Genomic DNA, 20,053 nt, shown 5'->3' with positions numbered 1-20,053 from the left:
CTTTAGTTCTGTCACTGATAATACACTCTTGCCACCTACAAGGGCTGCGAAGTGTTCATATATGAGACTACGTAATAGGACTATGCAACCACAAACTACCTATGAAACAGCTATGTCCTTATTTACCCATCAAACCATTAATACAGGTATCTGGGCCAAATACATTTGTATATTGAACTACTGCCATTCTGCTATCTGACAAGAGCTCACTACAAGAATACAAATTGAAAAAACATGTCTCGAATTTTCAAAGGTGCCTAGCCAATTAAACAAAATGGCCAAATTAAAAATGAATTTTTGCATATATATCAAAAAGGTGACTTCAAAACTTCTATAATCCTTTAGACCATATTAATCACAGCTCAATTCAAAAATTGTGAAGTTTAGCAGAAAAAACTGACACTACAGCCTGAAGGTGCACCTCTATATATGCAGCAAGATGAAGGAGAAATAAATATTTTAGTATTATTGTATAATTAGCATAAACATTTTATAAATCTCATAGCAATCTTTTCTAGTTACCTATATGAAGCATACATTATGCTTCAGGATTAGGATGAATGAAAGAAATGCTAAGAAGAACTAACATTTACTGCAGATAAAATTAGGAGAAACATTACATGAGCAACCGAAACACAAAAGGGATGAAAAACTGCTGGTAGTGGAAATATAGAATGGGAAGCAATACATGGCCAACCCTTCCACGCTTACTCAGTCACACAAACAATGCAATTTGTACCTTGCAGACAGGCGTAACATAAAAACTATGTGGTTTTGCATATACTAGAGTTAAATTATTCACCCTTTTCCCCCCTCTTTGAGTTACAGTTTGAAGGAAAGCCTGGCAGATGACACACTGGGTAATTCAGTTACACAAAAGACAGTTCTCTAACACTCACGCCAAGTTTCCAGCTGACATTTTCATTATTGCTCGTGGAGGCTGGCAATGTTTCAAGCTTTCTACCCAAGTTCAGTAAAGACATACTGAAATGATGACAAAGCCAGGGGACACTCTAACTGCATAACAACATAGTACTATCATTTTTTCTCTGCAGTTTGACATTGCAGATCTATGTGAGTGTATGATGTATGAGATCTACCACACAAGTTAGATGCAACCTAAAACACAAGCAGACCTCAGTAAATGTGCAAACACATTATGAAGATGTTCATTACTGATACAGGGAAGACACTCAGAATCATCCTAACTACATACCTGCATGCCAATCAGCATCACTTAATGGCCTAGCATCCACTACACAGTATCCTTCAAAGCAGGAGCTGTACAGAATAACTCAGGTAGAAATAAAGATTGGAGGTAGCACTATGTTTTCCTGTACCTAACATATCAACCTGAACATGGAGATAAATGCTAACAGCTAAGAGAATGCTATCAGGTAAAGTAAGTTTCCAAAATAGATTATGCAGCAAAATACTGTCTTTGGGGTTGTTCACTCAAACAGTTCAGTTCATTTACTCAAACAGTTCAGTTCTGAGTGCTCCATCAAAAACTGAGAAACAGAATAGAAAAAGCAGAAGAACTTGTTTTTATGAAAGAGAAAAATTAAGAAACTAGTCAAGTATATTGCTGTTCTTTGACATGTGGCAGCCAGCAACAAAGCAGTTCAATACCCTAAATAACTTTGTATTAAAAGTAGAACATAAGCCATTCTCTAAAATAAACATCTAAGTTTAATTTAACAGGCACTAAAAGGAAAGTGCTTACATAATATTGTAATACAGCTATAAACATTTTCATTATGATGTGTATGTTCTTTAAAAGTGATGTGTCAAACATTATATATTCTTACATATTCAGAAAATTATAGTGTTCTAATACGAAACCCCTCATCTTAAGAACAGAAGAAGAATGTATTATCCACATCAGAAGACAGAAAAATCTGTATTTTGTTATGGAACAATCAATCTAATGCAAGTCTAGATTCTTTAATATGCAGTAGCACCAGGTCCCATATCCCCACCAAGCACATGCTGGCAGTGGGAAGTACAGTCAGTTATTCCCTTGTCATGCAGCTGTTACCACGACGACATTTAGCAGATATGGGGGGGGGGGGGGGGGGAACAAACAAAACATAACCACAAAATACATGCCATTCAACAGTCCCAAATAAAACATATTTCCTGCTGTTCATTCCATACCACAGTGACTGTTTCCTAATGAAGGGACAGCTTCATAATGGAGTGATGTTCAATTGACTTCACTGCTAAAGGAGGAATCCATCTAATATACAACTGGAACTGAGCTTTATTATCAGATATAAATGCATATATCATATACATGTACTCTTACTCAATGATGAGGCAGAAAAAGAGCAGAGAGAGAGAGGAGAGTATATGAACGTATATGAAAGAAAATTAGTCTTTATTCAGTAAGTGATTTGCTTTAAACACTGTCTCCTTTGTGGTCTCAAAGCACCTAGACAACAATGAATGCTTGAAATCTAACTGAGGACAAATCCTAGTAGAACCAAAAGCAGCATCCAGTCTTAAAATATTTATAAACGCAGCAATAATAAATAGAATAGCTCTGTTTACAAAATGAAATACTTATAAATAAGTAATACATAATGACCATCTATGCCTGCCTTTATAGACTTATAGTGAGGAGCAAGGGAGCTGCAGAAGCTGCTCATGTCCTAGTACATTTGAGCTGGAAATCTTCTACAAGCTACATCACACCGTGGCACCCTATGAAACTGTGAGGAAAAACTCCAAGTTGGAAACAGATATTGTTCCTTGCTTAGGCAACTGCTACAATCAAAGAATCTCACAAAGATTTAATTCTCTGTATCGAGAAGGAGAAAGTTCTCTTAATGTTCAGTCATGCAGCCTAGTTCTCATTTATTTTAAGGAGTGTTAGAGGAAGGAAAAAAGATGAGATACCAGAGCAATTAATTAAAAAAAAAAAAAAACAACAGCTTGGTTTAAGTGAAAATCCTTTTCATCCAGAGACTGAAAGCATAGGGATGTCCAAGTAGTATGTTGGAGGGATAGAAAATCTTAAGGGTGACAGAGGTCTGCCAAAAAAATTGACATTGCCTCCTAGGTGAATGCAATAAAGATTGGAGAGCTTCAACAGCAGCAAGGCAAAAATCTCAGATGTCTACGAAAGGCCCCATGAAAACTACATTAATGTCCATAAGTAAAGATAGCACCTGAAAGTGCTTAAAACACTTCAAGACGTACCAAGCTATGCAAAAACAGCAGCTAACAATGACGCTAAACCAAGGTAATAAATATTCCTCACACCTCCCAGAAAGCAGCTGCTCTGAAGCAATAACTGAACTCTGGGCTGACCAGGAATAAAAATGCTTTTGCAGCAAGATCTAAAATGATCCAAAAAACTCTACTGGAAAACAGTGGTGAGTACAATTCAATTACCAGGTGTGAAATAAATGCCTGAAAAATATATATTGAAGAGATGCATCATTTCACATCAATACAGAAATAACGTAAACAAAAAATAAAACAGCAGTGTATGTACAAAAACATTTCGGAAACCTGCTCTGAGATGAATTCAAGTTACTGAGAATGTAACTATCGAGACAGGCTAACTTAAAAGACAACCTATAACAATTTATGACCAATTTTGAAATATCTGATATAATCCATATATTACGGCATATATGCTTATGGTATAATGCTAAAGCATGCTTGTTACGAAACTAAGAATGCCTTTTTATGTGCTTTTGTTTTAACATAAACCCTCATGCAAGATTTCATGACTGCAAGGCTAGACCAGGTATTTCTAAATTAAGTTCTAACATTTATCTATCCTTATACCTCATAAAGATTATCTTTACCTTAAAAAGATAAAACCTGACAGGTACTTAGAAAACCCAATGGCACAAGAGAACAAGAGAGAACAAGTCAGTGTGAGCGAGTAAGTGAGATTTCTCTCAAACAACTGCAGCACTGTAAATCTCTTTTACTGCAAGGAGCACCCAATGCCTTCTCCAGTGTCTCCTGTTTCATATTAGAAGGAATAAAAACAAGCCACAGTTTCCTAAAGCTTGGATAAGTATACTTGGAAACACATACAAATTCAAAACATGAAAGCAAGTTTGGCCTACCCTAGGCCTATCACTAGCTGTACATTCATAAATTCATATTTAGAGGAAACAGGGATTGGATTTAATAGAATTGCATGCTGAGTTTGGAAACACTGAAAAATATTTTTGGAAAAAAAGATATTTGAATGTATCAGGAGCTCTACAGTTTTGCTTATACCAAACATTTTAATTAAAGAAAATAAACAGAGAAAGTGCATTTCAGTTCCTACCAGCCAAAGCTGCATCCTCATCACTTTCTGATCCATATTGCAATGCCATGGTTATTGCTGATAAACGATCCCCTTGGGCTGATCTTTTGTTACTATAAAAGAGAACAAGAAAAAAATTGTGCAACATTAAAAAAACCAAACAAAAAAAAGGGTTATTGTGTTAACCATTAACAGTCACCCAGAGTGTGTAAGTAAACAAGTGAAGCTCATGACGGTTGCCTACACTATCAGGAATATAGACATGACTATGCAAGAAAAGACTGGAGCCTTTAACAAGAGAAACTGTTAATAACCCACAAGTCTGCGTCTATTTTAAGAGGTGGTCCATCAAACTGAAAAACTGGACACACAATCAGAAACCTAGAGCTCAAGCTATCTATCTTACGTCCTATTTTGAATACTTGAGTATTTGAATTATTGGGGGAGAAGGAGAATGATAACAAGTCCCTCCCAGTTAATAACTTTGTTATTTGATCCTGGTTTAGAGGGATTTGTCTACATCCAGGAATTCAGCACACTGTAAGCTGCATATGCTATCTTCTCTCATTCACCCATGCCCACCTCAGGCGTTTTCAGCACACAGAGTGCCTGTATGTGAAGCAGCTTCCTCTGCTTTCTAGGTGGAAGAAACCAGCATCCACGCTGGCTATGGTCTCACAAAGACTTCTTCAGCATGCCTCTCTTCCTCCCTTTTGTCCCAAAGCTGGGGCAGAGCATTTCATACCTACACTGTAGGCTACGCCTAACAGCCTCTGGTTTTTTTACTAGGTTAGCTCTTTAGGCACCTCCAGCAATGGGCTCAATCCCTTAAAGACCCTTGCAACTGCTGTGTTAAACCATGGTTTCAAAGTATACCCACGGGGAATTAGCCAGGAGTAGTACTGTTTCAAGACAGTAACCCACAGACCATAGACACGAGACCTCTGCTAGGTACCAAAATTGTCAACTGATGTCTGAAAGAACAAACCAGAAAGTCTCCAGTAATCCGGTCTACTCAGCCACTTTGCCGTAAATGCATCCCAAATGCCATACTTTCTGTTTACAGGCTTCATTGGTTTCCATCATCTATCCACTTATTTAGTCTTACTTATTATTTCTTTTTAGTCTCCAAATAAAATTTTTCTAGGTTTACAACACATTTCCATGTTATTTTTCACCTGCTTTATTTTGTAATGAAGCTTAACATCTTGTTCTTCAGAACATTTCTAAGGAAATAATTGCATACAGAGTATTTCATGACAGGTGTTTTGAAATGTTAACTATAAAATAAAACATGGAAGAGTAATTATGGCAAAGTAACTTATTATATCAGATTTAATAGATATTTGACTGAAACGTATTTGAATCTTAAAAGTATTTGAGTCAATATTGAAGAGCACACTCAACTAAAAAAAAAAAAAAACCAACCAAACCCCAAAATTTTAAAGTTTAGTATTTCCATACGATGACGACCCAGCTTTTCCTCCAAGTCCACAATTTACTTACCGATAATATTTGTTAGAAGAATTTCTCTCATCACCAACACTGCCTTTACCCTGTGAGGAAGGACCTGTCAGCTTGGAAGCAGTCAAATTTGAGGGAGTCCTTAAGGCAGAAGAGACAAGCCAAGGAAAGGGGAAAAAAAGAGGCCCACCTTAGACCCAAGAAAAGACGTAGCAAGGATAAAGCTTTTTACAGCATTACTTCGATAGATCAGCCAAAAGGTTCAGAGACAGGTATAAAACGTTTTAAAGCTAAAAGTAAAGTAATACTAAGATACATTTAGTGCCCCAGCATTAATATCATTTTTTTTTTAATAAAGTCAGAGGAAGGTAACATTTAGATCGAGGATTAATAGCTATACACACAGCTCAGCCTACAATAGCAGTGAAAGCAGCCAACAAAATGTTCCTTAGCATCCAGATAAAGCTAATCATACAGATCCAATCATGTTTTATCAATACTTAACAAAATCACTGTCAAGCTGATTGACAGTGCACGTTGTCAAGCAACTTTATTTTGTCACTTTATTTAAGGGAGGACAGTTAAATGCACCAACAAAGAGCAATTTAGTACGACAAAGGATACAATGAACTCTGTGATAGAAAAGCATGTCTGTAGAACTTAGGTTAGTAGCATTATGATGAATTTGAACCTGATCCATCAATGACAAAGAAAAACAGATGTAAATTCAGAAAAAAAATATAGTAAATTAACTTTAAATGAACTTAAGGGGGTATTTTACCAAAATCAGCAATAGGTAAAGGGGACCCTCTTTTGAGACAATTAAGAAGTTAAAAATTTAAATAAAAAATAATGATTCTGTGAAGCAGATTCAGCAGAAAGAAACAAAAAAAAGAATAACGGTTTGATTAAAAAAGCAGCCAATGAAATGCAGAACAGCCAGTGAAAGGTTTGGTTTTCATGATCCTTTTCTCTCATCCCAAATTTTTTTGCATTCAGCCCAATATTACTGCAGCCTGCTTCAGGCATTATAATTTTCTTTTTTTTGCCAAGTTAGAGAAACAGAGAAGGGAGCTGTCAATTATTCTGACATTCAGATTACTTCAGGATTTGCAGCTCTACTGAGAACACAGTACATAAGAGAACATCTAGAATATGGTAGCTGAGAAGCGGAAATGGGTTGGCAGTGCAAGAGAGGAATTCAACTAACAAATACCAGTGTGATTTATCTGTCATCCCTTCTTATGCAAACAGCTTTATTTTGAAGAAAAACAGTTAAGCCTCAAAATTAAACATGACACACACTTGTGACATACTGAGCTTCATCAATGGCCAACACAGTGTGAAAAATAAAATAAAATCACAGTTTAAATAGAAAACCTCTATGCCTGTATCTAATTCTAGTTGCTGCAAAGCAAAAACATATGTACGTTCAGTGTCTGTAGAATCAAGGTCTTCTGGCACTACACATACTTTTAAGAAGAAAAATTATTAAAATATGTGTCAGGAATTACTCCCTAACAGTATTTCTGCTTTTATATTTTTGTATGCTCCAACAATGATTCACCCAAACATGGGAACCATGCTAACGCTGAACAAAGGAACCAGAAAAACCACTATACATGTTGAATATCTCAAAGTACCAAATAGTAAAAATCAATCAAGTAACTTCCATTTCTTTCACACGTAATAATCCTAGGCAATACTTTTAATACTGACACCATCTACACATTTTTCAGATAACAAAAAAATTTAAACTGCCTTTCAGTAAGGTAAGGGAGTGTTAGTGTTTTCAGTTGGACCGTACAAACCTTTGCAGGAAATGACAGCAGTTATTTTCCAGCATCAAATAGCGGTAAACAGCTCCAACACATAAAGAGAGTCCACCTTGTAAAGAGTTAGCTAGCTCCTTGGGTGACTTACAAGATGTTGCTTTATTTTTTTAGATAAATGTCACAGCTTATACTGGCAAATAATATCTAAACCTACTTTTGAGTGTTACTCATAAGTAAAAAATTTATACAAGACTAAATCTAATTGCATTTCAGATAAGAAACGTGTAAAATGACTGCATCACTTCTCTGTACACCACGGATTTTCACAGGAAGAAAATGCTGTTTCCTAAATAAAATCATTCCATGAAACGAACAGAGCTATCAACAGTGTTTTATACCTGCCTGTTCAAGACCAAATCTATGCTACGCTGACTAATAATTCCAGATCTTCAGTGCCCTGTGCCTCTTTTCATAGCTAGAAATTGGTTTTCAAACAAGGCTTTATATAATGTGGACTTCCCTCTAAATATCTTTAGCTTGAGGTCTCGTTCCTATATTTCTGTCCCTACCTTATTAACTGTGAGCTCTTATATTTCAGCTCCTAACAAGGTTCAAGAATATCCAGCATTTTTCGTAAAGCAAAGCACAACAATGCACCTTGTTCTTCACTATTCCTTTTCTGTTATTAACTTATAAACACATATGGTGGAAGTTGGCCATAGCTTAAGTTATAAAAGATCCACTGACACTGTTTTTCACAATCAAGTACATCACGGAAATATTTCACCACAGAAGTATTTAAATAAAAAGTTTCCTTCCAAAAACTATTTTACAATTTATAATTTATAAAACAACGATAAACTAAGTTTTCAAGCAATTATTTCCCACTATATTCTTCACAGCAAAATTAAGGCAATGTCTATAGATATTTTTATATGAGTTTACAAAAAGAACTCTTGTTTGCAGTACCTGATTCGGAGACTTGACTTGGCCAACTCACTGTGTTCAATTTCAGCCTTTTTCATATTAAATATTTTTTTAATCGCATTTGCATCCTGTCAATTAAAAAAATTTTTTTGTTTAATGTTGAAAGCGAAGAATGTTATACTCAGTTATAGCCATCTATCTAAATATCTAAAAACAAAAGTGAATGGGCTTTTACATTTAGATATAAAACAATTTTGCATCAGAAATGAAGCACAAAACAAAGTCTGCCTGAAATACGCTGATAGTGGCCTGTAAAAACTGAATAGAATAGCTGAGTAGCTTCAAGCTCATTTTTTGTCAAATATACACAAATACCACTTCAACCTAAACATGCAGATGAGTTTCTGTACATTTGCAATCAAGAAGTTACTACCATCACCAAGCTTTTCAATGCTTGCTGTCTCTCATTCTACACCCACGGGCTCGACACTCAGAGTAACAGTCCACAAAATAGAGATTACAAGTTTTGAAAGAGGTTACAAGTGTGAGCAACGTCACTAGGAACTAAAACTACAATCCAAACAGAAGCGCAATTAGAAAAGTCTGAGAACCACCTACATAATAATGTTATATACATACAAGTTCTCTTACTGCAAAGCCCTTAAAAACCGAGCACACAAGGGAATAATTTACCACTGAAATTCTCTTACTACCAGAGTACATGGAAACAGCAATGTCATAATTTGTACACAAAATGCTGGTGAACTAAGTATGAAAAACATAGGAGGTGCAATTTGGTCACAAAAATATGGCTAAAAGGAAGATGATCTTCAAAAAAATTCGCAAAGAAGGCATGACTCCGGTTTTCAAGCTTATGATGAAAAACATAAACAGTTCCTGCAATCTGGAAAGAGACATCAGCTGAGTACTACCACTATCACTTGAACCTGTAGTTTCAGCCATTTCAACTTCAATCACAAGTACAGGGATCCTCCATTCCTCCAAAGAAATGATGTAACCCATACCCCGAGATAAAATTTAATTGGAAAAAGTAATACACCTTAAGAAAAAAAAAAAAAATCATTAAATACACCCCAATTATACTGAAAACAATATAAAAAAGCAAAAGCCACTAGTAGCTATTTTTTAAAAAATCCAAACACAGTCTTTAGGGCCTTATGCTAAAGATTCACTTAAGGATCAATCTGCACAGAGAGTAGTAAAGAAAATCTGAACTCAAATCAAACTATGAATAACTGAAACTAACCTTGAACACTTGTGATCCAGGCTCATTGTAGGTTTTGGCATTCTTTGCCAGAAGATCTATATCCTTGGCCATTGCATGAATGCTTTTGTAAGTTCCATTCTATACAACAGAAACCAGAACTGATTAAAGTGGCAACCTTCAGGTAGCAGGAGAAGTAAGTCAATAGTGAAAAACAAAGGGAATTCATACAGAATAAAGGGAACATTTACAGAAAAACAAGAACATATTTATAAAGAGAACAGACAAATACCTGGGAAAAGTCATCAAAAAAGAAAGTAACAAACATAAGTGCTAAGTCCTTATAGCACTTACGAATGCTAAGTAAAAGATTAAAAAAAATACTTAATACATTAGATTATCTTCATTTTGAAGGGTCCTGACAAAATATTATTTTACCTGTATTCTCTAGTTCAATTAGTCTATGTGCTATCTCTCACTATTATATAAAATGCTAGAATAACAGAACAATATTTCAAATTACTGGAGAAGTAAGATGAAAAATGCATCAGTACAAAACATCTATTTATAGCACTAGAACAAAAGCAGGTGATGATAACACACAACCAAGCTTCAATACATCAATGTTTTACATTAGCAGTACTTGCCAAGGAACTACTTCAAGCCATTAAACATCAAGAAACACAAGATATTTAGGCTCAATGCCAGCACACTACAGTTTACGATGCTTGATCTTCAACATAGCTACTTCTGTCCTGGGTTAATGCTGCAGAACATTAAATCAGCATAGCGCTCTGATTTTAAGTAGCAGAGGAAAATATGCATTGTCTTTCCTACTGCCATAAACTTTGGCTTCTAACAATTTTAGAATGCTTACTGTTAAACAAGTCCATACTATGACACATTAATATGCTCATACTGTACCTGTATCCTTTGGGCAATAGTTTTAAGATCTATGGGCTCCTTTATTATTGCATAATAATCTGGATATTGCTGGAAAACAAAAATAATTTATATATTACTATAAACAGTCACAAAGCTATTGTTCTAATAGCTCATAGAATGACATAGAATGAGCTAGTAGATGAATTGCAGATCAGAACAGTGTAAGCTTCATAAACATAGCACTAGACTTCAGTTTGGGCAAGCCAGATTATAAGGCAGATACAAGGAATTATAATTCATCAATAAACTGGCATAAAGGAACAGTTCTGTCTGAAAGCCAAATATATGGTGATGGTCTTCAGAGTATTTATTTTGCTGGCTAAACTTGTTACACCACACCTTGAAACAGAACTGCGAAATCAGACATGTTTAAAAAGATTAAAAGCTCTGCACCAAAAAAAGGCCATTAACTGAACTGGCAGAACAGGGCAAGCCCCAATCTGCAACGAAGGGCTGGGAATGAGTGTGTAGGAGCAAAGGAGAGAGGGAAGCTCTAAAAACAGCTGGAATTTGCCACTGATGAGACAGTAACAAAGAACTGCATCCTGAGTGTACCCATCACAGAGTATAACACCAATTATATCAATGTCCAGGTTTCCAACTTAGAACACAACCAATATTAAAATACCCACCACTTTAGAAGGAAGTTTCTGAAACAGTTCACTTATGAGGCGTCCTGATGGGTTTGTGGCCACAGCTACAGCTTCAAGAAGCTGTTCAAGAATTTCCTTCAGGTAACCTGGAGATGACTAACATAAGAAATGAAATCACAATAAGTTTTAATATCAGCCATAGTGGAGTCCTTCAAATTGCACTGAAATATATTCATTCACTTTTCAAAGACAGAAAAAAAATCAGCTATAAAACATGGATGCAACTTTTGAAAACAACATTGTTTATGCATTTAGGTAAAGCACATGAGAAAACTTTAATTTCAGATTTACACTGCAGACTGTCAGACATACATTACATATTGTTAGACTAGATTTGACTGTCAATGTTAATGAACCCATGCATCCCAACATCACAAACACCAGACAAGCCCTATCATCATATCTGCCTTATAAAACACTCCAGGAACAGCTGCACTAACTGAATGGGACACACGCTGGAAAACGATGTCATTAGACAGGAAACTTGCTTGCATCAAACCTCAATGTTGGCATGATATCAAGCACACATCATATTAGTTTCAACTAAACCAGAACCACGTTTTATCCATATCAGAAAGCCTCCTAACTTTTTTTTGCTAGGCAAAAGTGAAACACACATACAACTGTGAAATTATTAACCAATAAATTTGTATAAGAAATACCTTTTGGGGCATAATTTAACTATGCAAAGACTTAATGCTTTTTCACATACGAAGGCCAATCTCCCTCTCAGAGTCAGCTGACATAAACAGCCACGGCTTCCTCCAACTGCAGCTGTCATGCCCACACTTACTAATTCAGAATTTGCGCCTTGATTGTCATGTCCTTCCTCATCTTCGTCTTCCTCCTCAGCATCACCTTTTTGAACAAATTCATTTTTTGTGCGCAAATACAACTCCCATAATTTGCAGGCAGCTTTATATTCAGGAGAATCAGGCTGCAAAAACAATTCAAACATTCTACTCAAAATTCAGATCGTTCTTATCTGAAGGAAATTTATAAATTATTAGTGGAAAGGTATTAAATGCATTAAATAAATAATAGAAAACCTGGGAAATTCCTGCTTCAGTCGTTCTTCAACGGAGATGTTAAGAATTGCAATAAGCACTAGAAAATAAAAACTCTATCACTCCAAAGCATCTAAGTCTTTCGGAAAACTTGGCAATAAAATTACTTGTGTTGAAGCATGGACAAGCCTATTAGATGAATCTGGAGAAATCATTAGGTTTTGTTGCAGCATTACACTACTGTCAATTAACAACAGACTAAATATCAGTATGCCAGAAATGTGATTTAAGCCAATACTGCTGCCATTATGTGGCACTTGAAAATTAATTTCTGTGGAAGAAGAATGCCAAAAAATGTGCCAGTATCTTTGAAAGCACTACCATGATTTACACTTTTCCATAACTCAGCATTAACTGTGAAATTCCAAAGAACTTGACAAGGCACTACCACCTGGGTAAACACCTAGGTATATGTTTTGGAAGAGCCATTAGTCAACAATAAGTTTTGTAAATACTGAGTTGGTAGCGGCAGACAAGCATGTGCACATTATCTAAGAACATTACCCAGGAAAAAGACTGTTTTTCCAATTCTTTTTTATTTTTCTTTCCCTTTCCTCTGTCACTTAACCTCTCTTTCAGGTATTCCTGCAGATATGTCACCTTATTAGTGCTGATTATGCTCTTCTTCACTCTCTCAGCCTCTGACAGCTTGTAATATAAATGAGAAACCAACATGACAACTATTCTTAAGCTTACCTTGTTAGGCTTAAATATTCTCAAGACATTAGACCAGACGTTAATTATGAGGAACAGATTTAAAGGGTATTCTGCTCCACTAGTCTGCTTCCTTCTATATTAATGCAAGATGCTCAAAAGTCTAAGACTTGAACCGAAACACTAAAAACCCAAAGGCTTCCATTCTAATCTAGCATCACCAACAAAACACCTGCTGCAATAAAGACCTTGACAACGAATCAGCTGTCCCTGTTTTATACACGTCATTGGAACTGCTGTGGTTAAGGTAAAAGACGAAAAAAGAAGAGGCTATGTTTGTGTGCCATACCTCCAACTCACAACTCCATATTTCTCTGGAAATGTCAACATTCCTTCATCCTAGAATGATGGCTACCTCTTTCTATTCTACATGCAAGATTTTTACAATACAGCCATAATTTTGAGTCCACCATTCTGTAGGCAAAGGCAGCACACATTTCGTAAAACTATAATCATTCTTTCCTGCCATCAAGTCCTTCTCCCTCAGGTAGAAACCATGAAAAAGCCTACATTAATGGGCGAGTGCCTTGCAAAGCTTCAGGAGTACACAATGAATTTGGAAATATTTGTACTTTTTCTACTGTAACCAGAATGTGTAAATGCATTAATCCATAAATCTGACTGTTTTTCAAAAAGCTACACACAAACATAAACAAAATAAACATTGCTTTTCTGAACGTCACCTGGTTACACTGGTTGCGTTATTCAGAAAGCAGTCATTTGGATCATCTCCAAAGTCAAAGATATATGAAAGGTAACATTAGCAGTTGTAGATTTGCTGTATCCTCTCAGTCGCTACATACAATTTCACTGTTTTATGTATTTAACACAGCCTTCCATTAAACGAGATTAATCCAATTTTTTCCCACTTCCTTACGGCAACTGCATAAAAACCATTAACATCTGAAATAAAACACGTACCCAGTCTGGGGGAATGGATGCGGGGGTTGCACCCTTGATGAAATACATCATCACATACACTCACAATGTATCATCATTGACCATGAGAAGCAATGTGCCTTTTTTCATATTATTAAGTGGTCAATGGAAGAGAAAGATTCAATGCTCCTACTGTATGCTCATTGTTATTTATAAACTCCTCCTTTCAGGAAAAAAATAATCTTTTTCTATTTCAAAAGGTCACACAGAGTGTGTTGTAAAATGGGAAGGCTTTGATAGAAGAATATTTTCCTCAGTTTACATCTCTATTTTTGCTTTCTATCTCTTTTGGAAAACTACATGAAGATCCTCCTCACATTATTTTATAGTTTTCCACAGAAAAGTTGCTATAGTAGGACATCTTACAAAGATATGGACAACCTTAAAGAAATATATGCAAATAACTGCAATGGGTGCTGTTCTCTTACCAATAATAAAGGCTAAACTGAGAAGTTTTTTGGCCAAACCAAGGAAGAACTGGAACATATCTCTACCACTTTTACAATGAATTTGAGCCTTTATATGTGTTTTCCTCACCTTATAGTAAGCCTTCGCGTTGTTGAAGAGAAGCTGAAAATCAGCAGTCAGCACATTCACATCATCATATTCCTCCATCTTCAGCTTTTGTTGGATTTTCATTAAATCGATTGGCTGAGAAACCACTTCATAATAATCTGGCTGATTTCTGTTGCAATGACAAAAACAGGCACTATATTCCAAGCAGTAAAACCAAAACCACAGCACTAAAGTTTGTACATGTCTATGACTATATAAAACAAAGAAAGTTCCAATACACTGTTACAGCTAAAGATCTGGTCAGTGGTCTATTTGTAGACTTACTTTATTACACGTTCTGTTATCATCCTCAATTTTCTGAGTTGAAGATAAAATTCAGCCTCTTACTTTATCTACTGCATTTTCAAGGGTCACTTCTATTAATCTTCCCAAGATATGCCCTTTGTATTATATTCCATCACTTATGTGGAATATTTTATAGTCAAAGACATAGATGTATTAGCAGGTGTCAAAAGAAACATTTTAAATTAATTCAGTGTATCCTTTGACTGAAAAAGGGTACCAACATTAGTATGTCCCATTGAATAATTACATCAAATGCTCAGATCAAACACTGGTGTGAAATGATGACAAACTTAGCTTAAATTTTTGACAGCTATTAACGCTGAAGTATTCCTCAATATCTTCTTACTCCCTGATTAAATCTCAGGTTCAAGGCTTAACTGGAACTATGATCTTACCTTCGCTTCGGTGCCCTAATGAAAAGCTCACAAAGGAGCCTGCCCTGTTCATCTTTGTAATCTCTGATGGTGTTGTAAAGTTCATGGCATACAGCAATCTAAAATGCAAGAACAATAAAGTAATGAAAAAGGAGAAAATTTTAAGGAGGTAGCAAATCAAAGTCTGCTTACAATGGGAAAGACAAGCTGCCAATCCACAGTGTGCTTTAAAGCAAAAGCGTGAAGTAATTGGTGGATCTCATACATTAAAATGATACCTGACAAATATGCCAGGTACTGCAAAATTTTATTTTTTTCTTTTTTAACATAGGGAGCTTTCTTTCAATGCTAATTCTAAGTAAAACACCCAAAACGTAAATTAATTCGGTACAATTCTCTCCAAGTTATAGACATCTAAAACAATGACAGGGGTTCTTCTGCCCTGCAATTAATTAAAATTAGACTGTTAACTCAAAGGCATAACAGAGACATTGTACATTTCAGCAATCACTGCCTGTGTCATTCCCCACTTATCTCTCTCTGCATTTGCTATTCAGACACAGCTCTCAACTTCTGCACGTTGTGATTTCAGCTCCTTCTCCAACATCCTTCCATCTGCTAAAATCATCAGCAAAAAAAAGAAAAGCAGCAAAAGGAAAATGGGAAAGAAAACGATGAAACTGGGGAGACAAAAACCAAGCCAAAGCTGAACAAGATCCTAAACAAAGCTTAGCCAAGGCAGCAACAGATTCAGGGCCGGTGTATGCGTACATATGATCATCCATTTTACGATCCAGCATTTCCCAGACAGGGATACAGTATCCCCAAGAAAGAAGTTGTCCATAATAAGAGGGTACTAACAGGATCTACAGTTGGGAGATTGGAAAGTCTCCTCCTCTTTCTGCTTGGGCCTGGTATATTCGTAGAGTGATGGCCGTCATCAAAGTCTCCTCCGCTGACGCTGCTGGAAGGCGAGGTAGCTCTTCGCCTCTTGGAACCCATGGAATCCAACTTCTTCTATAATGAAGAGAGATGTTCTTAAACTCATGGCATTGCATCCAGACTCTCTGGTGAGACCTAACTATGAAGCTAGCAATGGTTTAAGATGAGTCACATACATTTGTTCTACACTACCGTTCAGTTAAGCCATGTATCGAAACACCAGCTTTTTGAAAACTGGCAGGAGTAAAGGGAAATCAAAATGGTCCTACAGTTTTATAGTCACCAATGACAGCAATGTCAGAAAGCCTAGGGCTCACAGTGATTAAGATAAATTTAGCAGCTCTTACTAGGATGCATTCTTAAACTATCTACATTTTGATACCTCATCCCATGCATGATAACTGAGAACCGCTGTTTTAAAGGAAAGAGCTGTACAGAGACAAGAGCTCATTTCTGGTGTAACAGCACGCAATTCCATGTCAAATTAAAAAAAAACAACCAACAAACAAACAAACCAAAAAACCCATGAACAAAACAAATTACAAACTAAAATTCAAACGGCTACTGAATACCTTGTCTTAGATTCAAGCCAAAAAAAGGTCTGGACCATCATGTGACCTACCACTCCCACTTTATGTGTAGGATGAATGGCTCAATCATCAAGAAGTAGAAAAAGCCACCTCCTTTTTTGGCCATAGTTTTCCATTTCTCAACACAAACAGTGACAAATTAATAACCACCATCCAACAACTATGGTGACTTATGGAACAAGTTGTTGGCTCTTTCCCAACCTCCAGTGACAGCATCATAAAAATATCTTTATTTGTAGCTGTCTCAAAGGCTGAAGACAGAATAGATCCATCTATTCCAGCCTATACGCATTTTCCAACCAAATCAAGGAATTTCTTCGAGGAAGCACTCAGTTGATTAACAAGGTATGGCAGCACAACATAACCACATTAGAGCATTTATGTTAGAGACAGAATTAATTTCAAGCATACAAATGAGATGAATAAGGCAGGAATAATTAACAGTTAGGATAAAGAATAGCAAAAGCCTAGGGCAGAAAAAATGGAGAGAATGGTGCACATACAATCAATAATTTACCAGATTTACCAGAGTACAACCAGCACCTCGAAAAGCCAGTCTCCTCATAGTGTCTGATGGCCAAGTATAGATACTGGGAGAAGGTAACACTCTAAGAATAGCAAATCAGCAATGGTGTTAGTACAGTCAGAACTGGAAGACAAGAAAAAGGAAAGAGAGAGAGAAGAAAATTGAGAGTAGATATAGACAGATTATTAAATATTATTAATAAATATAATATAGATAGATAATTAAAGAATAAAATCAAAGAATAAATTGAATAATTACAGTGACAGAGAAAAAAAGCAAGAAACAGAAGGTAACTTTTTTTAGCCTAGCAGAAACTCTACAAAGTAATTTTGTACACAGAATGCTAGACATTTTTGTCATTTTTACAGTAAAAACACATTTCTCTAATGTTCCTGAATACATATTACAGATTTCACAGCCACTTGCAAGAGAATGATTCATCAAGCAGAGCAGGGAGTAAACATAAGTGATATCTGACCTGAGAGTAAAAACCAGAAAGCAGTAAAACTTACAGAATGAGAAGCAGTACAGTGCTTATAACAATAAGAAATTAATTTTTAAGGTCAAGAAACATTTAATAGACTCTCTAGTGATGATGCACCTCCATCAGTCTTCAGAATGGATTTTTATCTTCATAAGGCTCTTCATTAAGGATCCAGCCATAGAGGTTCGCTAAAGATACACCTGTTTCAATTTCTAAGCAGTCTCCAAGCCTAATTTATTTCAGAAATTCCATGCGAAATATACAGAGCCATTTTATGGCAAAATGATTGCTTCTATTTAGTTCATACAACTACTGTCTTCAATACAACTTCAATAAAACCAGACAGACTGTTTTCCTGTTCAGTATCCTGGACATTTTCATAACACGCAGATACGGAGAATCTTTGTGCTTTATTAGCAAGCAATTCATCTCAGGAACAGACAACCAGCCTTTTGCTTTTGGCATTGCCTCCAACTTTTATCAGAGAGCTGCAGTGTCAAATGGCTAACACCAGGCGCGTGCTGACAGGGAGGCTGCTAGAAAAGACAAGTTCTTGGTTGTGAAAGAAAGGCAGGAGGGACTACTGGAATCAGTAATTCTGGTTCACCCAGGAACCCAGAAGTACACTCAGTCCAATCTCATCCCGAAATAAAGATCTGGGGAGCCCCCAACCAGCATCTGCCTGCAAACTGCATATAGGCTTCGCCACGTCCGTTACTGAGGCACATATGCTGCGGCTCTCAGCCATATGCAGGCACTGGTAAACACTTATTCGATGAAGACACCTTGCCATTCTGCACGCAGCCTCCAAAAACATTTTTCTCCTCTAATAACTGAGGAACGTGCAAAACACATTATCACAGTCTGAACAACATCATGAATACTCAGTGAGAGAACTGCTTACGTAAAACTCCTGCCAAATGTCAGGCTCCAAAATGCAAACTTCTCTCCAGATCTCCATGCTCATAAACACAGATAATCCTACTGCACACAGAAATATGTATTCTGTTTTACTTAAGAGCAAGTCTCCTAGACTTTCTTCTGCAACGTAGCTGCTAGCTCACAAGAATCTCAACAATTGCACCAAGAATCTCCAGGGTTACAAACAAGCCATCTCCTGTACAACAGGAGCTTGGGTGTCTTCTTAATAATTGTCCACATTGCCCATAAAAAGGTCAAGTAACCATAGACATCTCTGTAAGAAATGTTTTGGCCATTACTAATATACAAGTATACTAATATATACACAACAGGTGGAAGATTGCCTCTGCTGAAAGCTGTACTACTGATCACCGCAAGTACTACCCAGTCTAACCTCATTAAATGAACAGTTTTTATGTGCATTTGAGATAACACGCTTAAAACAAGCCAAATAGGTTCTAGCACACATTTCATTTTCTGCCTCCAAGTAGAAAAAAGCTAAAAGCCGACAGGTACCACGGAAAGTATTTTATCGCCATCAGGATCTCCCACGTTTCAACAGACATGCTCAATAAATCATGGTAAATTTAGCAAATGGAACAAGGGAGCGAAACACAGCCAGAATTTCCCCCAATTGCTGACCACGTTGAAACTAGCTACAACATAGGAAAAGGGGGATGGCAGCAACCAGACACTATAAAAGGACAAAGTTGGTGAAGAAGTAAGAGCACCTCGATCGTTTTATCAACACTGGGACAAGAAACAAAAAGGCAAAGCACGTCCATTTCCCCGTCCATAACCGTCGCACAGGCGGGCCCCGGCCCGCACCCGGCTCGCCCCCTGCCCGGCTTGAGAGGTGTTATTGGCGGCCAGAGAAGGAGACAAAGAAAAACACCTTTTCGGGCCACGGGCCGGCATATGCCCTCACGGCCTGACAGGACCATGCCCCCTCCCCGACCCGCGCTGCCACCTACACCGGGCAGGACACGGTCCCGTCCCCCGGGCCTCGCTCCGGAGGCCCCGGCAGCGGCCGCGCCGCCGCCGGCCCTCGGCCACCCGGCCGCGGCGCGGCCGCTGTCACCGCTGCGAGCTCAGCCGGGTGACGGGACGGGGCGCTGGGGGCGGCGGGTGGGGACGGCACAGAGGGGAGGACACCGCGGGGAGGGCTGAGGGAGACACCGGGGCCAGCGGGGTCGGGACGCCGGTGAGGGACAGCGACACCGAGGGGGCCGCGACAGGGCGGTCCGCGCCCAGGGCCAGGGCCGCCGCAGGAGGCGGGGACGAGGGAGGTGACAGGAGGAGGCGGAGGGGCTCGGGACCCCGGGGCCCGGCGCGGGGCCCGCCGCGGCGGAGCTACTGCGCGG

The 20,053-nt window shown here is 37.6% G+C and overlaps 1 protein-coding gene across 12 annotated transcripts in view; it reads right to left on the bottom strand.

Annotated features, from left to right (window-relative positions):
* Positions 1 to 17,323, bottom strand: part of PBRM1 (polybromo 1) — a 62,512-nt gene extending 45,189 nt beyond the window's left edge. For 5 of the 12 annotated variants that reach the window (XM_059823098.1, XM_059823088.1, XM_059823092.1 and 2 more), the window contains exons 1-11: positions 17,276 to 17,323; positions 16,088 to 16,243; positions 15,248 to 15,345; positions 14,529 to 14,676; positions 12,065 to 12,208; positions 11,251 to 11,367; positions 10,598 to 10,666; positions 9,716 to 9,814; positions 8,491 to 8,576; positions 5,789 to 5,887; positions 4,304 to 4,395 (exon numbers count right to left, since the gene is read on the bottom strand). In XM_059823098.1, coding sequence (XP_059679081.1) covers positions 4,304 to 4,395; positions 5,789 to 5,887; positions 8,491 to 8,576; positions 9,716 to 9,814; positions 10,598 to 10,666; positions 11,251 to 11,367; positions 12,065 to 12,208; positions 14,529 to 14,676; positions 15,248 to 15,345; positions 16,088 to 16,243; positions 17,276 to 17,323 — 1,156 coding nt within the window. The remainder of the gene's footprint in view (positions 1 to 4,303; positions 4,396 to 5,788; positions 5,888 to 8,490; positions 8,577 to 9,715; positions 9,815 to 10,597; positions 10,667 to 11,250; positions 11,368 to 12,064; positions 12,209 to 14,528; positions 14,677 to 15,247; positions 15,346 to 16,087; positions 16,244 to 17,275) is intronic. The other 7 variants (XM_059823094.1, XM_059823089.1, XM_059823091.1 and 4 more) reach the window with 3 other exon arrangements.
* Positions 17,324 to 20,053: the final 2,730 nt, after the last annotated feature.

Source organism: Gavia stellata, chromosome 12 (assembly GCF_030936135.1).
Source record: "Gavia stellata isolate bGavSte3 chromosome 12, bGavSte3.hap2, whole genome shotgun sequence".
NCBI classification, from domain to species: Eukaryota; Metazoa; Chordata; class Aves; order Gaviiformes; family Gaviidae; genus Gavia; species Gavia stellata.
The sequence above is the reverse complement of the archived record's forward strand: the minus strand, read 5'-3'. Positions and strand labels throughout refer to the sequence as shown.